We start from the raw sequence: 26,385 nt of genomic DNA, 5'->3' as shown, positions 1-26,385 counted from the left end.
AAGTAAAGAAATGTTACAAGAGACAAGGAAGGACACCGCATAATAAGGGATCAATCCAAGAAGAAGATATAACTATTATAAATATATATTTACACAACATAGGAGCACCTCAATACATAAGGCAACTGCTAACAGCCAAAAAAGAGGAAACTGACAGTAACATACTAATAGTGGGGGAATTTAACACCTCACTTACACCAATGGACAGATCATCAAAACAGAAAATTAATAAGGAAACAGAAACTTTAAATGACACAATAGACCAGACACATTTAATTGATGTTTACAGGACATTCCATCCAAAACCAGCAGATTACACTTTCTTCTTAAGTGCACATGGAATATTCTCCAGGACTGATTACATCTTGGGTCACAAATCAAGCCTCAGTAAATTTAAGAAAATTGAAATCATATCAAGCACCTTTTCTGACCACAACCCTATGAGATTAGAAATGAATTATAGGGAAAAACATAAAAAATACAAACACATGGAGGCTAAACAATACGTTACTAACTAAGAGATCGCTAAAGAAATCAAAGAGGAAACCAAAAAATACCTAGAGACAAATGACAATGAAAACACGACGACCCAAAATCTATGGGATGCAGCAGAAGCAGTTCTAAGAGGGAAGTTTATAGCTATACAAGCCTACCTCAAGAAACAAGAAAAATCTCAAATAAACAATCTAACCTTACACATAAAGGAACTAGGGAAAGAAGAACAAACAAAATGCAAAGTTAGCAGAAGGAAAGGAATCATAAAGATCAGAGCAGAAATAAATGAAATAGAAACAAAGAAAACAATAGCAAAGATCAATAAAACTAAAAGCTGGCTCTCTGAAAAGATAAACAAAATTGATAAACCATTAGCCAGACTCATCAAGAAAAAGAGGGAGAGGACTCAAATCAATAAAATTCGAAATGAAAAAGGAAAAGTTACAACAGACACCACAGAAATACAAAGCATCCTGAGAAACTACTACAAGGAACTCTGTGCCAATAAAATGGACAACCTGGGAGAAATGGACAAATTCTTAGAAAGGTATAACCTTCCAAGACTGAACCAGGAAGAAAGAGAAAATATGAACAGACCAATCACAAGTAATGAAATTGAAACTGTGACTGAAAATCTTCCAACAAACAAAAGTTCAGGACCAGATGGCTACACAGGTGAATTTATCTACACAGGTGAATTTATCAAACATTTAGAGAAGAGCTAACACGCATCCTTCTCAAACTCTTCCAAAAATGTGCAGAGGAAGGAACACTCCCAAACTCATTCAATGAGGCCACCATCACCCTGATACCAAAATCAGACAATGATACTACAAAAAAAGAAAATTACAGACCAGTATCACTCATGAATATACATGCAAAAATCCTCAACGAAATACTAGCAAACAGAATCCGACAACACATTAAAAGGATCACACACCATGATCAAGTGGGATTTATCTCAGGGATGCAAGGATTCTTCAACATATGCAAATCAATCAATGTGATACACCATATTAACAAATTGAAGAATAAAAACCATACGATCATCTCAACAGATGCAGAAAAAGTTTTTGACAAAATTCAACACCCATTTAGGATAAAAACTCTCCAGAAAGTGGGCACAGAGGGAACATACCTCAACATAATAAAGGCCATATACAAGAAACCCACAGCAAACATCATTCTCAATGGTGAAAAACTGAAACCATTTCCTCTAAGATCAGGGACAAGACAAGGATGACCACTCTCGCCACTATTATTCAACACAGTTTTGGAAGTCCTAGCCACGGCAATCAGAGGAGAAAAAGAAATAAAAGGAATATAATTTGGAAAAGAAGAAGTAAAACTGTCACTGTTTGCAAATGACATGATACTATATATAGAAAATCCTAAAGATGCCACCAGAAAACTACTAGAGCTAATCAATTAATTTGGTAAAGTTGCAGGATACAAAATTAATGCACAGAAATCTCTTGCATTCCTATACACTACCAACAAAAGTTCAGAAAGAGAAATTGAGGAAACACTCCCATTTACCATTGCAAGAAAAATAATAGAATACCTAGGAATAAACTTACCTAGGGATACAAAAGACCTATATGCAGAAAACTATAAGACAGTGACAAAAGAAATTAAAGATGATACAAACCGATGGAGAGATATACCATGTTCTTGGATTGGAAGAATCAATATTGTGAAAATGACTACACTACCCAAAGCAATCTACAGATTCAATTCAATCCTTATCAAATTACCAATGGCATTTTTTTACAGAACTAGAACAAAAAATCTTAAAATTTGTATGGAGACACAAAAGATCCCGTATAGCCAAAGTAGTCTTGAGGGAAAAAAAACGGAGCTGGAGGAATCAGGCTCATTGACCTCAGACCATACTATAAAGGGACAGTAATCAAGACAATATGGTACTGGCACAAAAACAGAAGTATAGATTAATGGAACAGGATAGAAAACCCAGAGATAAACCCACACACCTATGGTTAACTAATGTATGACAAAGGAGGCAAGGATATACAGTAGAGAAAAGACAGCCTCTTCCATAAGTGGTGCTGGGAAAACTGGACAGCTACATGGAAAAGAATGAAATTAGAACACTCCCTAACACCATACACAAAAATAAACTCAAAAATGGATTAAAGACCTAAATGTAAGACCGGACACTCTAAAACTCTTAGAGGAAAACATAGGAAGAACACTCTTTGACATAAATCGCATCAAGATCTTTTTTGATCCACCTCTTAAGAGTAATGGAAATAAAAACAAAAATAAACAATTGGGACCGAATGAAAGTTAAAAGCTTTTGCAAATCAAAGGAAACTACAAATAAGGCACAAAGATAACCCTCAGAATGGGAGAAAGTATTTGCAAACAAAGCAAGTGACAAAGGATTAATCTCCGAAATATACAGGCAGCTCATACAGCTCAATATCAAGAAAAACAAACAACCCAATCCAAATCTGGGCAGAAGACCTAAATAGATGTTTCTCCAAAGAAGATATACAGATGGCCAACAAACACATGAAAGGATGTTCAACATCATTAATCATTAGAGAAATGCAAATCAAAACTACAATGAGGTAACACCTCACACCAGTCAGAATGGCCTTCACCAAAAAATCTACAAACAATAAATGCTGGAGAGGCTGTGGAGAAAAGGGAACCCTCTTGCACTGTTGGTGGGAATGCAAATTGATACAGCCACTATGGAGAACAGTATGGACGTTCCTTAAAAAACTAAACAGAATTACCATATGACCCAGCAATCCCACTACTGGGCATATACCCTGAGAAAACCATAATTCAAAAAGAGACATGTACCAAAATGTTCATTGCAGCTCTATTCACAATAGCCCGGAGCTGGAAACAACCTAAGTGTCCATCATCGGATGAATGGAAAAAGAAGATGAGGTACATATATACAAGGGAATATTACTCAGCCATAAAAAGGAATGAAATCGGGTCATTTGTAGAGACGTGGATGGATCTAGAGACTGTCATACAGACTGAAGTAAGTCAGAAAGAGAAAAACAAATATCACATATTAACGCATATATGTGGAACCTAGGAAAATGGTATAGATGAACCAGTTTGCAGGGCAGAAGTTGAGACACAGATGTAGAGAACAACGTATGGACACCAAGGGCACAAAGTGGTGAGGGGGTGATGGTGTGATGAATTGAGAGATTGGGATTGACATATATACACTAATATGTATAAAATGGATAACTAATAAGCACCTGCTGTATAAAAAAATAAAATTAAATTTAAAAATTAAAAAAATATATATATAGTAGCTATTTTAAGAATTTGTAACCTAAAATGACAACTTGTACACAATATTAAGTAACTTTTGAACACTTTTACTGCAAGCAAAGATCAGTGATGAAGTTGTTGGAAGAGAACAATTCTAAACAAACTTGGCTTTGGTCCAGTGCTTGGACTGGGTATAGTAATATTGAAACTTATGGATTGTAGTTGTTAGTTTTAAGCATAGCTTTATCAGAAAATTCATGTTTCTTAACATCCATTGCAGCCAAGGTCCATAAAGAATAGTAATCTTATGTATTTCCTTCTGCTATTTGACTACAAACTTCATTGATATTAAAATGTGGCCATGAGGTAAACAAGACAGGAACTATATCTAAGGGAACAAAACACTAAGAAAAACTGGTTGTCAGGAAGCCAAGGTTGTCCTACAAATCACTGATAGTCTTTATGAGGCCTTGGCAAGAGTCATAAACATGGTTACAAAACACATAAGAGGACAAAAAGGACAGAGTCCTCAAACTAGTACATAAAATAACAGGCTTTAAGAGTCTTACCTTCTTCTCGTCTTAAATTCCGTTCAATGTTTGCTACACAGGAAGCACAAGTCATACCAGTGACCTGTATGTAACACTTAGATGAAGTCTTTGCCTCCTCTTTGTCATGAATTGGTGTCATCATTTTGGTATGAAATTCATTAGTTGAGGTCAAAAGTGGCACTTCCGATGAGGACTGAGCTAGTACTACCAGTGGCTCATTTGTATCTGGTGGACAGGAAAAGATTCTTTTCATTTGAGGTATTCTCCAGCTGCATCCTTGTCACTCATCACAATCCACACCTCCTGGCACTGTCAATCCGCTCCTTTAAAACTGTCATGGACCTAGAGCCCAGTGCAATGTTATCTCTACACTTTCTAGGTAGTGACTTCCAAGTTCAACACTGCCCGTCCCAATTCTCAGGAAAATCTGAACTAACTGAATAAACAAAACTTTACATCAATATCTTCAAGCCATTATCTCTACCCCCAACCCAAGTAGACAATGGTTTGTTAATAGATAGCTCTTATTTTTATCATGAATTTTTATCATTATGTTAACGATTTACATACTGGCAGTAAAGCAATTCGTGATATACTAAGTGGAACCAAAAGCAGTCGGCAAAACAGCATTGAAGTATAATGTCATTTAAAAATTGTTAGAGTGTATATATGAGAACCTGCAAAAGAAAGCCTAGGAGGGTACATACCAAACTATTAATGGTGGCTCCTTCTGGGGAATGGGGTTAAAGCAGGAACAGAATAACAGACAGATGAACAAATTTCCTATACAGACACTTCTGTATGTTTGAACTTTTAACACCAATATATCCTATTTTTAAAATTAAAATGCCTTTGTGGACAATGGAAGAAGAGGCAAGGAGTAAGTCAGCAGTAATATTCATTTTTCACAAAGGAGTGTTCAGAGACTCTTTCCGTAGAATGTTTATGGACTGTGAAACAGTGGAAAGCTTCTGTCATCCCAGAAGCTCCCCTGCAGTCTCAGAAAAGTTGCTATTCTGTTTTACTTTATCCACTGCAGTATTAATCACCTCCCAAGAAGGGAGAAAGTATTCCCTTTTGCACATCCATGTATCAATACATGCAAAAAAGCTAGAGTTTCTACTCTCCTGCACAGATAAGGAGGAAAAGAAGTGATGTGGAAATTTCCACTAACCTAACTTGTTATTTCTTCCCCTTGGGCAAAAAAACTGGTTCAGGTCTGTTTGGCTAGCCCACAGAGGAAAGTTTGCATAGCAGAGTTGGTTTTTAGGGTGCTGAAGAAGGGCATCTTTTGAAGAAACTTTAACAAAAGCCTTACCATTTCCCTAATGAATAATGATCTAGACTTCTCAAATCAGTTATAATAATGGCTCTTAAATTTTAACACACATACCATCACCTGGGAGATCTTGTTAAAATGCAGGTTCTGATTCAGTACATTTAGGGTGGGGCCTGAGACTCTACTTTTCCAACAAGCTTCCAGGTGACGGCAGTACTGTCAGTCTGAGTAGAGCAAAGGACACTCTGAATAGCAAGGGACAAGATTCTCCCAATTCCGAAATTAGTCAGTCTCTGGTCTTAAGTGGATCAGTTCAGAAAATGATATTCATTCAGATTATGAGAGCATTATTTAGAACAAAGAGGACAAAATTTACCAAATAGTACCAAAAATTCAAAAAGGAGGCTCATTTGCCCAAAGGAAATAGCTTTGGCTTTGAAAAAAAACATTATTTTAATCTAGCCAGAATCTATTCATTCTCTCATAATTACTATCAAGACTTAATTTTGAACTTGGACAATGAAAAAAAAAGTTTATACTACCAATTACTTTAAGTCTTGTTCCAGAGTAATTTAGTTCTTTCAGGTACCAGAAGTAACCTAAATACCATCTACAATTTTCACACTCTAGAAGTACAGTATTGAATTAACATAAGTCATAGAGGTGATCCCCCCCCTTTTTTCTCGGTTGGCTGCATTGGGTCTTTGTTGCTGTGTGTGGACTTTCTCTAGTTGGGGCCAGCGGGGGCTACTCTTCGTTGCTGTGCGTGGGCTTCTCATTGCAGTGGCTTCTCTTGTTGTGGTTGTGCCTCACAGGCTCTAGAGCGCAGGCTCAGTTGGCCCACGGGCTTAGTTGCTCCACGGCATGTGTGATCTTCCTGGACCAGGGCTCAAACCCATGTCCCCTGCATTGGCAGGCGGATTCTTAACCACTGAACTACCAGGGAAGCCCCGAGGTGATTGCTTTTAGCTATAATGGCATGACTTCTCAACAAAGATTCATAAAATTGTGACCTTTACCCCAGTGAGTGTGGCAAGAAGAGCAAAACCTTCCATCTGCCACAGAAGCAGTACAGGTGTTAAAAAGCCACAGTGAATTAAATGGCTAGTTTCTTTAAATTAGCTTTTCTATAAGCTGTAGCCACACTACTTATGCTTAAATGAATTCAAAAGGAAGGCTGACTCTCCTGCACTTGAGGCAACAATCAGAAAAGATTCCAAAAATTTCAAGAAAGGGTTTCCAATCTGATCCTCAAAACTGGTATGTTCAGTCTAAAGTAATATGAAGAATAAATACATAATCAGAAAATGGCTTAAAAACAATTATAAACATCATGTCTGCAACTTACTCTCAAATGATTCAGAAAAAGGTATATACGTGTGTGGGTAATGTGTGTTTGAATATATGTCTCTGTCGACAGAGAAAGAGAATGATAAAACAAATGTGGCAAAATATTAACAACTGTGGAATCTGAGTAAAACTGGTAAACAGGAATTCTTTGTACTATTCTTGTAGCTTTTCTGTAAGTTTGAAATTAAAGATAAAAAAGTTACAAAAAAGGAAAAGGAATTTGAGTATTGTGTTTGCTTTAATTGGTTAGTGAAGACAACTTCATATACTATGCCTTTTTAAGAGAATGATGAGATTGATGGTCATGATAAAAAACACCTCCCATTTTTCTCACTACCTCCTTAACATTTATGGCCCACCCAGGACTGGTATAACATGAAGGCGAAATGCACTGATCCCTGTACCTCTAGGAACGCGTCAGAGTGGCAGACTGTGAAGCCTGGATCAGCACTGACACTGGCATTCAGAAAATGGGTAGCCACAATTCTGGTGGCATCTTAAACTCTGATCTCTAGCAGAAACACACAATGCAGTCATTTGTTATCAACCATATATATATATATATATATATATATATATATATATATATATACTTTTTCAGATATATATCATCTTTTTCAGATTCTTTTCCATTAAAGGGTATTACAAGATATTGAATATAGTTCCCTGTGCTATACAGGTCCTTGTTGTTTATCTATTTTATATACAGTAGTGTGTATCTGTTAATCCCAAATTCCTAATTTATCTCTCCCCCCCTTTCCCTTTTGGTAGCCATAAGTTTGCTTTCTATGTCTGTGAGTCTGTTTCTGTTTTGTAAATAAGTTCATTTGAATCATTTTTTTTTAGATTCCACATATAAGTGATATCATATGATATTTGTCTTTGACTCACTTCACTTAGTATGATAATCTCTAGGTCCATCCATGTTGCTGCAAATGACATTATTTCATTTTTTATGGCTGAGTAGTATTCCAGTGTGTGCGTGTATTCGCGCGTGTGTGTGTATCTTTTTTAAGGCACAAGAATCTTGGTCTTTTGAGATCTTCTTTATCAAAGTGAGACTTCTAAGTGAGAATATAAAATAGTACAGCCATTTTGGAAAACAGCTTGGCAGTTACTGAAAAAGTTAAACATATTCACCATTTGACCTAGAAATTCCACTCCTAGTATATACCCAGGAGAAATAAAAAAATATATTCATGCAAAAACTTGTAACAAATGCTCATCACAACATTATTCATGATAGCCAAGGAGTGGAAACAACCCAAATCTCCATCAACTGATGAATGGAGACAAAATGAGGTATATGCATACAATGGTATACTATTCAGCAGTAAAAAGGAATGAAGTACTGATACATATCATAAACATGGATGAACATTTGTTATCTTGAAAACATTATGCTAAGTTAAAGATGTTAAATACAAAGGGACAAATATTCTGACTCCACTTATATGGTACTTAGAGTTGTCAAATTCATAAAGCCAGAAAACAGAACAGTAGATAAAAGGGGCTGGGCTAGGGTGAGGTGAAGGGGAAATGGGGAGTGACTGCTAATCAGTATGGGGTTTCTTTGGGAGGCTGATAAAAATGTTCTAAAATTACATAATGGTAATGGCTGCAAATTTCTGTGAATATACTAATAACCACTGGATTGTGTACTTTAAAAGGGTGAATTTTATGGTATGTGAACTACATCTTGACTTTAAGAAGTGACAGTTCTATAATTTCTACCATTTGTCATGAACATGAAAATTAAGAATGTTTATATCTCTGGGTCCTTTTCCACTGACACTTATCTACCATAATAATTTGAGCATGTGACTAATTTTTTATGCTTCTCAGTTTTAGTGAGCTTGAAAAGAGAACACTGCTATTTGATATCTTTCATTCTGATCAGAAGAGCAAAGGTTAATGACATTGTCTAGAAATTAGTTATTCAACTTTTCCATTGTTATTTACAGCAAGAAATTTCATTTAGGGAATTTCCAGTTTAATTCAAGGCGAGGTTCAATTCTAGGTTAAAACAAGTTCACATGGGCAAATTCCATTGGATATACGTCTTTGGTTTTAGTTCAAGGTAAGTGCTGCCAGGAAACAGGAAGACTTTGGGCCAGTTCTAGAGTCAGGTTCATTTGAATGCCTAAATTCAAAACTACAGTTAAAATTCTATTCTTTATTTCTACTTTTTTATTTTTAAAATAACATTTGCTTCTCCAATATTATATATACAAAAATGCATACAAACATACATACATCCCTGTCACACACACACAATAAAATTAAAATACATAAGAAAGCAAACTGAAAACAAAATATCACCTTTATCCTACCACTCACAAATAACTACACTCACAAATAACTACTGTTAAAATTTAGTTCATGTCCTACCAGGAATTTTATTCATTCATATACATAAATAACGTATACATGGTATAAATCCTTATACATGTGTTTATAAAATTTTGATCATACTGAACAGACAGCTTTTTTGCTTGCTTTTTTTTTCAGTTAACAAAATATCTCAGACACTTTCCTGTGGCATTAAGTATCTTCAATACCATAATTTTTTATGGCTTCTTAGCATTTCATCATATGGAGGTATCATGCTTTATTTAATGTTTCTAGTTTTTAAATATTATAAATAATTAGGCAAACATCCTTATGCATCTTTGTATACACTGCTGACCACCTCCATATGTCTTAGTTCCAAAAAGTGGAATAGCAGTGCCTATTAATCATTTCTCATTGATAAAAGCCAAAAGAACCAGCAAAGTGTTAATAAAAGAACATTAAAGGAATCAAAGAAAAAAATGATATTACCTGACAAGGAAGCATCAAATCCCAAGTCTTCTACTGCTTCTCTCAAGGTTTCTGGAGAGGTTAGCAAAGGATCATACTCAACAGTCCCTTTGCCATTTGCAAGTGATACTCGTATGGATTTTACACCTGCCTTTTTTGATATGACACCCTCAATAGACTGCACACAAGAATTACAAGTCATGCCATCAATGTTTATCACGGTTTCTTGAGTCAGAGGCTGGCTAACTATGTTCAAAGGACTCTTCTGAAGAGATGAGCTGGAGGGAGAGTTTGAAGTACTCTCAATTTCATTTGTACTACTAACTCTATATTGCCCTGGTGATATGGCCTCTATTGCTTTTCTCAGAGTTTCTGGAGTGACTAAACTTGCATTGTACTTTACTGTGGCAGATCTATTCTCTAAAGAAACGACTACACTGCTCACATATTGGAGTGCAGATAAAGCACTTTCAATATTTGACACACATGATTTACAGTGCATGCCATCTATGATGAAAACGACTGTTGAATTATTGGTATATGATGGACTCCTTTGCTGTGATCCTTCTGAGGATTTGACTGGTGTGTTCTTTAGACGTTCTATATCAATAGCTCCCAATTTGAGGTACTTGGGCTGTTTTTTGATGAATGCTGGAAAGCCCACAGCTTCAATCTGCTTTTTTATTTCCTCTGCTGTGATAACATGAGGTTGATAAACAACAGTAGCTTCTTGATTGTCCAGGGAAACTAGTTAATAAAAAGGAAAATAATTATTTAGTTCAGTTATTCCTGGGCCACTTCAGAAAACATTCTGTAGACCAAATCAATGCCATACATAATTGTTTCTCTCATTGTTGTCATTATCCTTTCTTAAAATAATTCTGTTCTTTTCAGAAAATGTTAATGATATGGACTAGTAAGAGAGTAAAAGATGTGACCACTACATTTGTGGTCTCCAAGTTTCTGCATGCCTGAATAGAAACATATTAGAAGTCAAGAGGACCCTAGCCATGTTGTGCTAAGAACCCTGAACTTCATGAATCACCATCCTGGCTGCCTTTTATGCTAGTTCAAGATTCACATAACTTTTATTTATAACCATTAACTTTACTAACATTAATGCTGGGAATACACTGTACCTCAGACTTCAATGAAGCAGTAACATTCTAGTCCCAGAGATTAAAAACCCATGCTTAAGAAAAATGCAAAAGTTAAAAAGGCCAAAACAGAAAACTAAGCCTTGCAAAGCAATCAAACAAATAACATCAGGCATACTACCTTTAATTCGCTGAACACCTTGCAGTTTCCCAATTTTTCCTTCAATGGTGCTAGTACATGAATGGCAGGTCATCCCTTCCACCTTCATCTTCAGCATGACTTCGCCTGCTTGAGCCATACTGAAATCTTCGCAAATTCCTGACGTTTTCTCAAGAGTTCCTGTATCTAAACTGAGAGCCGGAACCAGCTCTACTATCTGACTGGCATTCACTATAGAAGGGATTATTATCACCACTGCAGTTCTCTGCTGAGGGGAAATTTTAATGTCTGTCACGCCCTTCGTCTTGAGCAATGTGCTTTGGATATGCTCCCATGGCGGAGCAGGTGAAGCAGTAACAGTCAGAAACACGGTCTCAGTTAAAACAGGGAGCGGCTTAGGATTGTGCAGAACAGCATCAAAGCCCATGTCATCAATGGCTTCCTGTAGGGTCTTTGGAGTCTGCAGTTTAGGGTCATAAATAATGGTTGCCTTTTTTTCTTCCAGTGAAACCTTTCAGAAGGAAATTTCAGAAGTCAGTTTAATTAAATTACATGACATGGAACTTAAAAATATCAATGATTTCACCACCGTCAAGAATGAAACAAATAGATAGAAAAGATGAAAAGGCAGAGGGCTATTTACCAGATGAAGGAACAAGATAAAACCCCAGAAAAACAACTAAATGAAGTGGAGATACGCAACCTTCTAGAAAAATAATTCAGAATAATGATAGTGAAGATGATCCAGGACCTCGAAAAAGAATGGAGGCAAAGGTCGAGAAGATGCAAGAAGTGTTTAACAAAGACCTAGAAGAATTAAAGAACAAACAAACAGAGATGAACAATACAATAACTGAAATGAAAAATACACTAGAAGGAATCAATAGCAGAATAACTGAGGCAGAAAAATGGATAAGTGACCTGGAAGAAAGAAGGGTGGAATTCACTGCTGCAGAACAAAATAAAGAAAAAAGAATGAAAAGAAATGAAGACAGCCTAAGAGACCTCTGGGATGACATTAAGCGCAACAACATTTGCATTATATGGGTCCCAGAAGGAGAAGAAAGAGAGAAAGGACCCAAGAAAATATTTGAAGAGATTATAGTCAAAAACATTCCTAACATGGGAAAGGAAATAGCCACCCAAGTCGGAAGCACAGTGAGTCCCATACAGGATAAACCCAAAGAGAAACACACCGAGACACATAGTAATCAAACTAACAAAAATTAAAGATAAAGAAAAATTATTGAAAGCAGCAAGGGGAAAATGACAAATAACATACAAGGGAATTCCCATAAGGTTAACAGCTGATTTCTCAGCAGAAACTCTACAAGCCAGAAGGGAGTGGCATGATATACTTAAAGTGATGAAAGGGAAAAACCTACAACCAAGATTACTCTACCCAGGAAGGATCTCATTCAGATTCGATAGAGAAATCAAAAGCTTTACAGACAAGCAGAAGCTAAGAGAATTCAGCACCACCAAACCAGCTCTACAACAAAGGCTAAAGGAACTTCTCGAAGTGGGAAACACAAGAGAAGAAAAGGACCTACAAAAACAAACCCAAAACAATTAAGAAAAAGGTAATAAGAACATACATATTGATAATTACCTTAAATGTGAATGAATTAAATGCTCCAACCAAAAGACACAGGCTTGTTGAATGGATACAAAAACAAGACCTATATATATGCTGTCTACAAGAGACCCACATCAGACCTAGGGACACATACAGACTGAAAGTGAGGGGATGGAAAAAGATATTCCATGCAAATGGAAATAAAAAGAAAGCTGGAGTAGCAATACTCATATCAGATAAAATAGACTTTAAAATAGAGAATGTTACAAGAAACAAGGAGGGACACTACAAAATGATCAAGGGATCAATCCAAGAAGAAGATATAACAATTATAAATATATGTGCACCCAACATAGGAGCACCTCAATACATAAGGCAACTGCTAACAGCTATAAAAGAGGAAATCAACAGTGACACAATAATAGTGGGGACTTTAACACCTCACTTACACCAATGGACAGATTATCCAAACAGAAAATTAATAAGGAAACACAAGCTTTAAATGACACAGTAGACCAGACACATTTAATTGATATTTATAGGACATTCCATCCAAAAACAGCAGATTACACTTTCTTCTCAAGTGTGCACGGAACATTCTCCAGGATTGATCACATCTTGGGTCACAAATCAAGCCTCAGTAAATTTAAGAAAATTGAAATCATATTAAGCATCTTTTCTGACCAGAACGCTATGAGATTAGAAATCAATTACAGGGAAAAAAACGTTAAAAATACAAACACATGGAGGTTAAACAATACATTACTAAATAACCAAGAGATCACTGAAGAAATGAAAGAGGAAATCAAAAAATACCTAGAGACAAATGACAATGAAAACACGACAATCCAAAACCTATGGGCTGCAGCAAAAGCAGTTCTAAGAGGGAAGTTTATAGCTCTACAAGCCTACCTCAAGAAACAAGAAAAATCTAAAATAACCAATCTAACCTTACACCTAAAGGAAGTAGAGAAAGAAGAACAAACAAAACCCAAAGTTAGCAGAAGGAACGAAATCATAAAGATCAGAGCAGAAATAAATGAAATAGAAAGAAAGAAAACAATAGCAAAGATCAATAAAACTCAAAGCTGGCTCTTTGAGAAAATAAACAAAATTGATAAACCATTAGCCAGACTCATCAAGAAAAAGAGGGAGAGGACTCAAATCAATAAAATTAGAAATGAAAAAGGAAAAGTTACAACAGACAGTGAAGAAATACAAAGCATCCTAAGAGACTACTACAAGCAACTCTATGCCAATAAAATGTACAACCTGGAAGAAATGGACAAATTCTTAGAAAGGTATAACCTTCCAAGACTGAACCAGGAAGAAAGAGAAAATATGAACAGGCCAATCACAAGTAACGAATTTGAAACTGTAATTAAAAATCTTTCCAACAAACAAAAGTGCAGGACCAGATAGCTACATGGGTGAATTCTATCAAACATTTAGAGAAGAGCTAACACCCATCCTTCTCAAACTCTTCCAAAAATGTGCAGAGGAAGGAACACTCCCAAACTCATTCTATGAGGCCACTATCACCCTATACCAAAACCAGACATAGATACTACAGAAAAAGAAAATTACAGACCAATATCACTGATGAATATAGATGCAAACATCCTCAACAAAATACTAGCAAACAGAATCCAACAACACATTAAAAGGATCATACACCATGATCAAGTGGGATTTATCTCAGGGATGCAAGGATTCTTCAATATACGCAAATCAATCAATGTGATACACCATATTAACAAACTGAAGAATAAAAACCATATTAAAAAAAAAAGAATGGGGCTTCCCTGGTGGCACAGTGGTTGAGAGTCCACCTGCCGATGCAGGGGACACGGGTTCGTGTCCCGGTCCAGGAAGATCCCACATGCCACGGAGTGGCTAGGCCCATGAGCCATGGCCGCTGAGCCTGCGCGTCCAGAGCCTGTGCTCCACAACGGGAGAGGCCACAACAGTGAGAGGTCCGTGTACCGCAAAAAAAAAAAAAAAAAAAAGAATGAAACAAATAATTCAAATGGAGGTTCTCTAATAGTTCTCATCTTTACTATTCCCTTTGGAAAGAAACACAAATTGTCTTGTGTACCTACGGGAATGGTAAAGCTCTATGTAGGCATACGTGACTCAGGTACTGATCAGGCATTTGAAGCGTACATAGACAAAACGTGCCCTAGAATTTCATAACAGAGAACAAACTTCTCTTTCTTCCATCCCCTTTCACAAATTATTCCAACACTCCACACTCTACCAATTCAAAAGTTAATATAGGAAACAGGATCAACTACAGAAAACAAATTTGATATGAAGTTTAAAATTTTAAAATGTTCAATTAAGACAACTTTGTTGGCAAGAAAAGGTATAAACATGCTGGCAACATTCATTGGATTTTGCAGCAAATATTTCTATAACCTTCTAAGTCACTACAGTCTAGTATTATTTTTGTTCAGAATAAGAACATCTTTATTGTTCTGCCTGATTTGTTTATAAAAACAATGATTGTATTCTTTTTTTAATAGTTTTTTATTTTTTTAGATGTTGGGGGTAGGAGTTTATTAATTAATTTATTTTTGCTGTCTTGGGTCTTCGTTTCTGTTCGAGGGCTTTCTCTAGTTGTGGCAAGCGGGGGCCACTCTTCATCATGGTGCGCAGGCCTCTCACTATCACGGCCTCTCTTGTTGCGGAGCACAGGCTCCAGACGCGCAGGCTCAGTAGTTGTGGCTCACGGGTCTAGCTGCTCCGCGGCATATGGGATCCTCCCAGACCAGGGCTCGAACCCATGTCCCCTGCATTAGCAGGCAGATTCTCAACCACTGCACCACCGGGGAAGCCCAATGATTGTATTCTTAAAGCACAGCAACTGTATATAAATTTAACTACTACTGGGATATCTTACCCTGCATCTCTTTTGCTAACAGGTTACAAAGATTTATGAAGTAGTCACACACACACACACACAAAACTGGATGGGGAGTCAGAAGGTTTGAGTTCCAGTGTCAATTCTCCACTTATTAGTCCACCACACTCATTAGTTCTACCATCTGAAAAATGAAGAAATGTGCCCTATCATCTTCCAGGGTTGTTATAAGGATCATATGAGTAAATAGACATTAAAGTAGTTCTTTGCAGCAGCAAGTCATATAAAAGTAAACACTGAACAATGAATATTTATCAAGCATTTATTTATTTATTTTTGGCTGCATTGGGTCTTCGTTGCTGTGTGCGTGTTTTCTCTAGTTGCAGCAAGCGGGGGCTACTCTTTCTTGTGATGCGCGGGCTTCTCACTGCGGTGGCTTCTCTTGTTGCAGAGCACAGGCTCTAGGTGCAAGGGTTTCAGTAGTTGTGGCATGCAGGCTCAGTAGTTGTGGCTCGCAGGCTCTAGGGCACAGGCTCAGTAGTTGTGGAGCATGGGCTTAGTTGCTCTGCGGCATGTGGGATCTTCCCGGACCAGGGATCAAACCCGAGTCCCCTGCACTGGCAGGCAGATTCTTAACCACTGCGCCACCAGGTAAGTCCCTAACAAGCACTTATTATATGTACCAGGAACTGAGATTCTCATGATACATAGCTGATCATGACACAGTCACAGGGAGCAATACTAGAACAGAGGATAGAGAAAATGGACACCCATTCATCCCTGGGAATATGTGTCAAAAAAGGATTCTTAGAGGAGATAATACCTGAATGTTAAAGGAAAAACAGAAATCAGCAAGGATACATGAAGCAGGGAATTTATGACAAATGGAAACATAAAAGTAGAGAAAGATGACAGGCTGCAGAATTAGGCAACTGCTTTATTGTGGGGCCTCTTGTATGCCAATAATAGTCTGTAATTTATCCTGTAGGTAATAGAGAGCCATGGAAAAGTTAAGCAGGGGAATGACATAGTTATATTTGCATTTAGTGAAGAATCATTTTGGAGTGACGTGAGTGATGGAACTGTGCTGTCCTGGTTGTGGGCATAGTTAAAAGAATGTATACATGTGTTAAAATTTACCAAACCTAAAAACAAACAAACAAAACTAATAGAACTATATACCAAAAAGAAGTCAATTTTTTGGTATAATTTTAAAAACAAAAAAATTAAGAGATTAAAAATTCAGTTCCTCAATTGCATTAGCCACATTTCTAGTGTTCAGTGGCCAATGTAGCTGCCATATGCTACAGAGTAGATACAGAACATTTTCATCATTACAGAATATTCCATTGGACAGTACTGCTCTATGTACTACTATACTTTTTCTGATAAAGTGCCAAACTTTTAAAAAAGGGAAGGGGATTTTTTTCCCTTTATGTTTAAATACATTGTATCTGGTATCTTTTAAACAAGACCTGGTTTTGAGCTTATCCTACCCTCACAATTTCAATTTACCAACATACGCAATGAGAAACAGTACTTTTTTTTTTAACATCTTTATTGGAGTATAATTGCTTTACGTTGTTGTGTTAGTTTCTGCTTTATAACAAAGTGAATCAGCTATACATATACATATATCCCCATATCTCCTCCCTCTTGAATCTCCCTCCCACCCTCCCTACCCCACCCCTCTAGGTGCTCACAAAGCACGGAGCTGATGCTATGCTGTGCTATGTGGCTGCTTCCCACTAGCTATGAGAAACTGTTCTTAAAGCTGATTTTTAAAGCAAAAATCACTTTGTCACTACATGGTTTGCTATACTTTCTACTGCTATAGCCTGTTTCCATTTATAAAAGACATAAAAAAATAAGAAAACTATGTATATAAAATACTACACAAAAAAGTTGTATTATCCTATGTTGTTTTCATGCTGCAAACCAGAAAACACTTCCTTATTTAGTAGCTTCCATTTGTGTGTTTTAAAGCTGGATCCACCACACCTAGCACAAAAATGTTCCCCTTTGGGACAACAGCACTCAACTTTTCCTCTGAATGTTAGATATCAAAGAGACTTTTCAAACCTAAGGTCTCAAAGGAAACAAAAACAGGCAGCACCTTTGTTTCTTTTAAGAGGAAATTCACATAGTGATTATCACAATACTGTTCTGGATGCCAAATCCTTGGGCAGGAAGCTAACATAGCATTTATTTATTTAGCAAATATTTACTGAGTACCTATTATGTTCCCAGCACCGTGCTAGCTTGCTAGGGATCCAATGGTGAGCAAAAGCAGGCACAGACTCCGTAGAGCCAGAAATTGCTAGCAGCAGTCTGTCTGATTCTGGGTCTGTGCCACTCTCCTTTCACATGATCCCCACCAATGTAAATCACCTTCGCCTATTCCCCACAGTGCTCAAAAGTTTCAACAGCTTCTCTTTCTCAGAATATTTCATTAGGAATCAATGTTGTTGTTTTGGTTTTTTTTCCCAGAGAAACTATTTTTCTCTTTTTCTATTTTTCTGAAAATAAACATCTAACAGTCTACAAGTTATGAATGTGGCTCCTATGAAGGACTCAAGATGGAGGACTGTTCACTATATTTAGATGAAGGTAGGAGTTGAAGAGAACAAATCAAACGTACTCTGTGGCCTCAATAGCATTAACAGTGGTGTAAAGGGTGCTAATTGTCCATAGGAATTGTAAAGATCCATTATTTTAATGGAGCTCTTTGTCTACTGAAATGTCTAAACCTTGCAAGTCAAGCACCGTATACTTTATCTGCATGTGTTTTCTGTATACTTTTATAATTAGAGATTATAAAAACTGATCCAATTTCCTATCTGAAGGCTAGGAAATTGAATAAATTGCCCAAGAAACCCAGCAAGAAAACAAAAGAGCTAGGATTCAAACGTAGGTCGATTTAACTCCAAAGTCCATGTTCTTTCCATCTATAAATGGTGAGGCTAGATGATCTTCAATTTCCTTGAAAAACTAAAATTCTATGCCTGTCATTTGAGCAATGTGTGACATAAATAAAAACACCTGAGAAGTATGAAATATTTCTAGTATGTGAACCAAATTTTAGTTCTATGTTTACTTTTCCCCCACACATTTCATATCTACTCCCATACCAGTTTAAATCAAAAATAATTTAGAGAATATATTTCTTTGGGTTTTTAGCAGGATTTGACAGTTACTACATTCTAACATTTCCCCATTTTCAAAAGCCATTTTGGGAAAGGTCCTTTGCTAAAGTTTCAGCACACTGAAATTCCTTTTTATCCTCCCAGGAATTAATTTATATGTCATCATAAATTCAGATTAGCATGCTACTCAGCCAGTGGGGGAGTTTAAAAGCCCACTTCAAAGGGTTTAAAGCCCACTTTCTAACATTTTCATAACAACTCAACATAGAGTGATTCAGAGGTTTTTGAGAGCTTGAAAGGATTCTGTCATTTTTCAGACTAAAGTCAGAAAAGTAAAATGATTTACAATAATCTTGACTTTCTAATATGTTTGATTCTCCTCCCACATTATATTTTTGACAACTAAAAACTATATAAAATACATAATAGGAATCTTATTTATATTACATATGTCTGAATACAAATTCTATTATTGTTTGTTGAAAAAATAATGTATATATATTAACACTCTACTTTGATGCTTCAATATAGCATACTGAAAATTAAAGTAAGATAAGAGTAAGCCATCAAGTTCTATTAATATTTATCCTATTTGACCAACCTAAATAAAGGTTACCACTTAAAATTATTAAATCAATGTATGAAGTATCAAAAGACAATTCTTAAGAGACTAAGAAAATAGCCCAAAACCAATCTAAAAATTTAAAAGCCAAATGCTTTAAAATGTAAAAGATGTGGAGATTTTGTTAGTTTAAGTTGTAGCATTGTTTTTCTGTAAACTGAGTGCTTTGTCAGAATTTTCATTGCTAATATAATTTTATTTTGCTTCAAAAATTATACAGCTGGGACTTCCCCAGTGGTCCAGTGGGTAAGACCCCTTGCTCCCAATGCAGGGGGTCCAGGTTCGATCCCTGGTCAGGGAACTAGATCCCGCATGCATGCCGCAACTAAAAATCCTGCGTGCTGCAACTAAGACCTGGCACAGCCAAAATAAATAAATAAATATATTTTTAAAAAAAATTAAATTATACAACCAATGCATGATTATTCATTATAACAATTTAAATACAAAGAAAGGAACTAGTGAAAGTCCCTCTTTACATCATTCCTCCACTGCTAGTTTTTACCTGGGATTGGACATTTCTTTGATCCTTGGGATAAAGTTCAACTAAATCAGAAACCTAAGCCTCGGGGAGCAGAGGAAGATGGCGGAAGAGTAAGACGCGGAGATCACCTTCCTCCCCACAGATACATCAGAAATTCATCTACACGTGGAACAACTCCTACAGAACACCTACAGAACGCTGACAGAAGACCTCAGACCCCCCAAAAGGCAAGAAACTCCCCACATACCTGGGTAGGACAAAAGAAAAAAGAATAAACAGAGACAAAAGGATAGGGAAGGGACCTGCAACAGTGGGAGGGAGCCGTGAAGGAGGAAAGGTTTCCACACACTAGAAGCCCCTTCGCGGGTGGAGACTGCAGGTGGCGGAGGGGGAAAGCTTCGGAGTAGTGGAGGAGAGCACAGCAACAGGGGTGTAGAGGGCAAAGCGGAGAGATTCTGGCACAGAGGATCGGTGCCCTCAGGCACACACCAGCCCGAGAGGCTTGTCTGCTCGGCCGCCGGGGCAGGCGGGGCTGGGAGCTGAGGCTCCGGTATCGGGTTTCAGTCAGAGCACAGGGAGAGGACTGGGGCTGGTGGCAGGAAGAGAGCCTGAAGGGGTTAGTGCACCACGGCTAGCCCGGAGGGAGTCCGGGGAAAAAGTCTGGAGCTGCCGAAGAGGCAAGAGACTTTTTCTTCCCTATTGTTTCCTGGTGCGTGAGGAGAGGGCATTAAGAGCGCTACTTAAAGAAGCTCCAGAGACGGGCACGAGCCGCAGCTAAAGGCGCGGACCCCGGAGACGGGCGTGGGACACTGGGGCTGCTGCTGCCGCTGCCACAAGGCCTGTGTGCGAGCGCAGGTCACTGTGCACCCCGCCTTCCGGGGAGCCTGTGCAGCCCGCCACTGCCGGGGTTCCGGGGCCCAGGGACGGCTTCCCCGGGAGAGCGAACGGAGCGCCTCGGGCTGGTGCAACGTCACGCCGGCCTCTATCGCCGCAGGCCCGCCCCGCACTGCGTGCCCCTCCCTCCCCTCTGCCTGAGTGAGCCAGACCCCCCGAATCAGCGTTTCCTTTAAACACATCCTGTCTGAGCGAAGAACGGACGCCCTCCGGCGACCTACGCGCAGAGGCGGGGCCAGGTCCAAGGCTGAGACCCGGGAGCTGTGAGAGCAGAGAAGAACAGGGAAATCTCTGTGCAGCCTCGGAGGCAGCGGATTAAAGCTCCACGGTCCACTTGATGTGCCCTGCGTCTGTGGAGTGCATGATGAATGGACAGCGAATCATCCCAAATTGAGGCGGTGGACTTTGAGGGCAAGATTTCAGACTTTTTCCCCTTTTCCTCTTTTTACAACGAATTATCCCAAATTGAGGAGGTGGACTTTGAGAGCAAGATTTTCGGTTTTTCCCCCTGCTCTCTTTTTGTGAATGTGTATGCTTCTGTGTGAGATTTTCTCTGTATAGCTTTGCTTCCACCATATGTCCCAGGGTTCTATCTGTCCGTTTTTTTTCAATAATTACTTTTTAATTTTAATAACGCTACTATATTTTATACTTTATTCTATTTTACTTTACCTGCTCTTTCTTTTTTTCCTACCTTCCCTTCCTCCTTCCCTCCCTCCGCCCCTCCTTTCTTTCCTTCCTCCCTCCCACCCTCCCTTCTTCCTTTAACTTTTTCTTTCCTTCCTCCCTCCCTCCCATCTCCCTTTCACTCTTCCTTTTTCTTTCCTTCCTCCCTTCCTCCCTTCTTCCTTTCACTCTTTCTTTTGCTTTCCTTCCTCCCTCCCTCCCTCCTTTCTTTCTTTCTTTCTTTCCGTCCTTCCTCCCTCCCTCTCTCCTTTCTTTCTTTCTTTCTTCCTTCCTTTCTTTCCTTCTTCCTTTTATCTCTCTTTCTTTCTTTTACTAATTCTTTCTTTCTACTTTTTCTCCCTTTTATTCTGAGCCAGGTAGATGAAAGGCTCTTGGTGCTGCAGCCAGGAGTCAGTGCTGTGCCTCTAAAGTGGGAGAGCCAACTTCAGGATACGGGTCCACAAGAGACCTCCCAGGTCCACATAATATCAAGCGGCGAAAATCTCCCAGAGATCTCCATCTCAACACCAGCACCCAGGTTCAGTCAACGACCAGAAGGCTACAGTGCTGGCCACCCTATGCCAAGCAACTAGCAAGACAGGAACACAACCCCACCCATTAGCAGAGAGGCTGCCTAAAAACATAATAAGCCCACAGGCACCCCAAAACACACCACCAGACGAGGACCTGTCCACCAGAAAGACAAGATCGAGCCTCAACCACCAGAACACAGGCACTAGTCCCCCCCACCAGGAAGCCTACACAACCTACTGAAACAACCTTAGCCACTGGGGACAGACACCAAAAACAACGGGAACTAGGAATCTGCAGCCTGCAAAAAGGAGACCCCAAACACAGAAAGATAAGCAAAATGAGAAGACAGAAAAACACACAGCAGGTGAAGGAGCAAGATAAAAACCTACCAGACCTAACAAATGAAGAGGAAATAGGCAGTCTACCTGAAAAAGAATTCAGAATAATGATAGTAAAGATGATCCAAGATTCTATTTCCAAGATCCAAAATCTTGGAAATAGAATAGACAAAATGCAAGAAACAGTTAACAAGGACCTAGAAGAACTAAAGATGAATCAAGCATCGAGTAAAAACACAATAAATGAAATGAAAAATACTCTAGATGGGATCAATAGCAGAATAACTGAGGCAGAAGAACGGATAAGTGAGGTGGAAGATAGAATAGTGGAAATAACTGATGCAGAGCAAAATAAAGAAAAAAGAATGAAAAGAACAGAGGACAGTCTCAGAGACCTCTGGGACAATATTAAATGCACCAACATTCGAATTATAGGGGTTCCAGAAAAAGAAGAGAAAAAGAAAGGGACTGAGAAAATATTTGAAGAGATTATAGTTGAAAACTTCCCTAATATGGGAAAGGAAATAGTTAATCAAGTCCAGGAGGCACAGAGAGTCCCATACAGAATAAATCCAAGGAGAAATACACCAAGACACATATTAATCAAACTGTCAAAAATTAAACAGAAAGAAATCATATTAAAAGCAGCAAGGCAAAAACAACAAATAACACACAAGGGAATCCCCATCAGGTTAACAGCTGATCTCTCAGCAGAAACTCTACAAGCCAGAAGGGAGTGGCAGGACATAATTAAAGTGATGAAGGAAAGAAACCTGCAACCAAGATTACTCTACCCAGCAAGGATCTCATTCAGATTTGATGGAGAAATTAAAACCTTTACAGACAAGCAAAAGCTGAAAGAGTTCAGCACCACCAAACCAGCTTTACAACAAATGCTAAAGGAACTTCTCTAGGCAAGAAACACAACAGAAGGAAAAGACCTACAATAACGAACCCAAAACAATTAAGGAAATGGGAATAGGAACATACATATCAATAATTACCTTAAATGTAAATGGACTAAATGCTCCCACCAAAAGACACAGATTGGCTGAGTGGATACAAAAACAAGACCCATATATATGCTGTCTACAAGAGACCCACTTCAGACCTAGAGACACATACAGATTGAAAGTAAGGGGATGGATATAGATATTCCATGCAAATGGAAATCAAAAGAAAGCTGGAGTAGCATTTCTTATATCAGACAAAATAGACTTTAAAATAAAGACTATTAGAAGAGACAAAGAAGGACACTACATAATGATCAAGGGATCGATCCAAGAAGAAAATATAACAATTATAAATATTTATGCACCCAACATAGAAGCACCTCAATACATAAGGCAAATACTAACAGCCATAGAAGGAGAAATCGACAGTAACACACTCATAGTAGGGGACTTTAACACCCCACTTTCACCAATGGACAGATCATCCAAAATGAAAATAAATAAGGAAACACAAGCTTTCAATGATACATTAAACAAGATGGACTTAATTGATATTTATAGGACATTCCATCCAAAAACAACAGAATACACATTTTTCTCAAGTGCTCATGGAACATTCTCCAGGATAGATCATATCTAGGTTCACAAATCAAGCCTTGGTAAATTTAAGAAAATTGAAATTGTATCAAGTATCTTTTCCGACCACAATGCTATGAGACTAGACATCAGTTACAGGAAAGATCTGTAAAAAATACAAACACATGGAGGCTCAACAATACATTACTCAATAACGAAGTGATCACCGAAGAAATCAAAGAGGAAATTAAAAAATACCTAGAAACAAATGACAATGGAGACACGACGACCCAAAACCTATGGGACACAGCAAAAGCAGTTTTAAGGGGGAAGTTTATAGCAATACAATCCCACCATAAGAAACAGGAAACATCTCGAGTAAACAACCTGACCCTGCACCTAAAGCAATTAGAGAAAGAAGAACAACCCCCCCCAAAGTTAGCAGAAGGAAAGAAATCATAAAGATCAGATCAGAAATAATGAAAAAGAAATGAAGGAAACGATAGCAAAGATCAATAAAACTAAAAGCTGGTTCTTTGAGAAGATAAACAAAATTGACAAACCATTAGCCAGACTCATCAAGAAAAAAAGGGAGAAGACTCAAATCAATAGAATTAGAAATGAAAAAGGAGAAGTAACAACTGACACTGCAGAAATACAAAAGATCATGAGAGATTACTATAAGCAACTCTATGCCAATAAAATGGACAACCTGGAAGAAATGGACAAATTCTTAGAAATGCACAACCTGCCAAGACTGAATCAGGAAGAAATAGAAAATATGAATAGACCAATCACAAGCACTGAAATTGAAACTGTGATAAAAAATCTTCCAACAAACAGAAGCCCAGGACCAGATGGCTTCACAGGCGAATTCTATCAAACATTTAGAGAAGAGCTAACACCTATCCTTCTCAAACTCTTCCAAAATATACCAGAGGGAGGAGCACTCCCAAACTCATTCTACGAGGCCACCATCACCTTGATACCAAAACCAGGCAAGGATGTCACAAAGAAAGAAAACTACAGGCCAATATCACTGATGAACATAGATGCAAAAATCCTCAACAAAATACTAGCAAACAGAATCCAACAGCACATTAAAAGGATCATACACCATGATCAAGTGGGGTTTATTCCAGGAATGCAAGGATTCTTCAATATACGCAAATCAATAAATGTGATACACCATATTAACAAATTGAAGGAGAAAAATCATATGATCATCTCAATAGATGCAGAGAAAGCTTTCGACAAAATTCAACACCTATTTATGATAAAAACCCTGCAGAAAGTAGGCATAGAGGGAACTTTCCTCAACATAATAAAGGCCATATATGACAAACCCACAGCCAACATCGTCCTCAATGGTGAAAAACTGAAACCATTTCCACTAAGATCAGGAACAAGAGAAGGCTGCCCACTCTCACCACTCTTATTCAACATAGTTTTGGAAGTTTTAGCTACAGCAATCAGAGAAGAAAAGGAAATAAAAGGAATCCAAATTGGAAAAGAAGAAGTAAAGCTGTCACTGTTTGCAGATGCCATGATACTATACATAGAGAATCCTAAAGATGCTACCAGAAAACTACTAGAGCTAATCAATGAATTTGGTAAAGTAGCAGGATACAAAATTAATGCACAGAAATCTCTGGCATTCCTGTACACTAATGATGAAAAATCTGAAAATGAAATCAAGGAAACACTCCCATTTACCATTGCAACAAAAAGAATAAAATATCTAGGAAAAAACCTACCTAAGGAGACAAAAGACCTGTATGCAGAAAATTATACGACACTGATGAAAGAAGTTAAAGATGATACAAATAGATGGAGAGATATACCATGTTCCTGGATTGGAAGAATCAGTATTGTGAAAATGACTCTACTGCCCAAAGCAATCTACAGATTCAATGCAATCCCTATCAAACTACCACTGGCATTTTTCACAGAACTAGAACAAAAGTTTTCAAAATTTGTTTGGAGAAACAAAAGACCCCGAATAGCCAAAGCAATCTTGAGAACGAAAAACGGAGTTGGAGGAATCAGGCTCCCTGACTTCAGACTATACTACAAAGCTACAGTAATCAAGACAGTGTGGTACTGGCACAAAAACAGAAAGTTAGATCAATGGAACAGGATAGAAAGCCCAGAGATAAACCCACGCACATATGGTCAACTTATCTTTGATAAACGAGGCAGGAATGTACAGTGGAGAAAGAACAGCCTCTTCAATAAATGGTGCTGGGAAAACTGGACAGGGACATGTAAAAGTATGAGATTAGATCACTCCCTAACACCATACACAAAAATAAGCTCAAAATGGATTAAAGACCTAAATGTAAGGCCAGAAACTATCAAACTCTTAGAGGAAAACATAGGCAGAACACTCTATGACATAAATCACAGCAAGATCCTTTTGGACCCACCTCCTAGAGAAATGGAAATAAAAACAAAGATAAACAAATGGGACCTAATGAAACTTCAAAGCTTTTGCACAGCTAAGGAAACCATAAACAAGACCAAAAGACAACCCTCAGAATGGGAGAAATTATTTGCAAATGAAGCAACGGACAAAGGATTAATCTCCAAAATTTACAAGCAGCTCATGCAGCTCAATAGCAAAAAAACAAACAACCCAATCCAAAAATGGGCAGAAGACTTAAATAGGCATTTCTCCAAAGAAGATATACAGACTGCCAACAAACACATGAAAGAAT

General features: G+C 37.9%; 1 protein-coding gene across 3 annotated transcripts in view; it reads right to left on the bottom strand.

Annotated features, from left to right (window-relative positions):
- Positions 1–26,385, bottom strand: part of ATP7A (ATPase copper transporting alpha) — a 141,004-nt gene that overhangs the window by 39,675 nt on the left and 74,944 nt on the right. For all 3 annotated transcript variants that reach the window (XM_082610812.1, XM_082610814.1, XM_082610813.1), the window contains 3 exons: positions 11,029–11,518; positions 9,772–10,497; positions 4,338–4,544 (listed from right to left, as the gene is read on the bottom strand). In XM_082610812.1, coding sequence (XP_082466938.1) covers positions 4,338–4,544; positions 9,772–10,497; positions 11,029–11,518 — 1,423 coding nt within the window. The remainder of the gene's footprint in view (positions 1–4,337; positions 4,545–9,771; positions 10,498–11,028; positions 11,519–26,385) is intronic.

The sequence above is a fragment of the Mesoplodon mirus genome (assembly GCF_964341445.2).
Source record: "Mesoplodon mirus genome assembly, chromosome: X".
Lineage (NCBI taxonomy): Eukaryota > Metazoa > Chordata > Mammalia > Artiodactyla > Ziphiidae > Mesoplodon > Mesoplodon mirus.
Note: the sequence above shows the minus strand (reverse complement) of the source record. Positions and strands in the feature narration are given on the sequence as shown.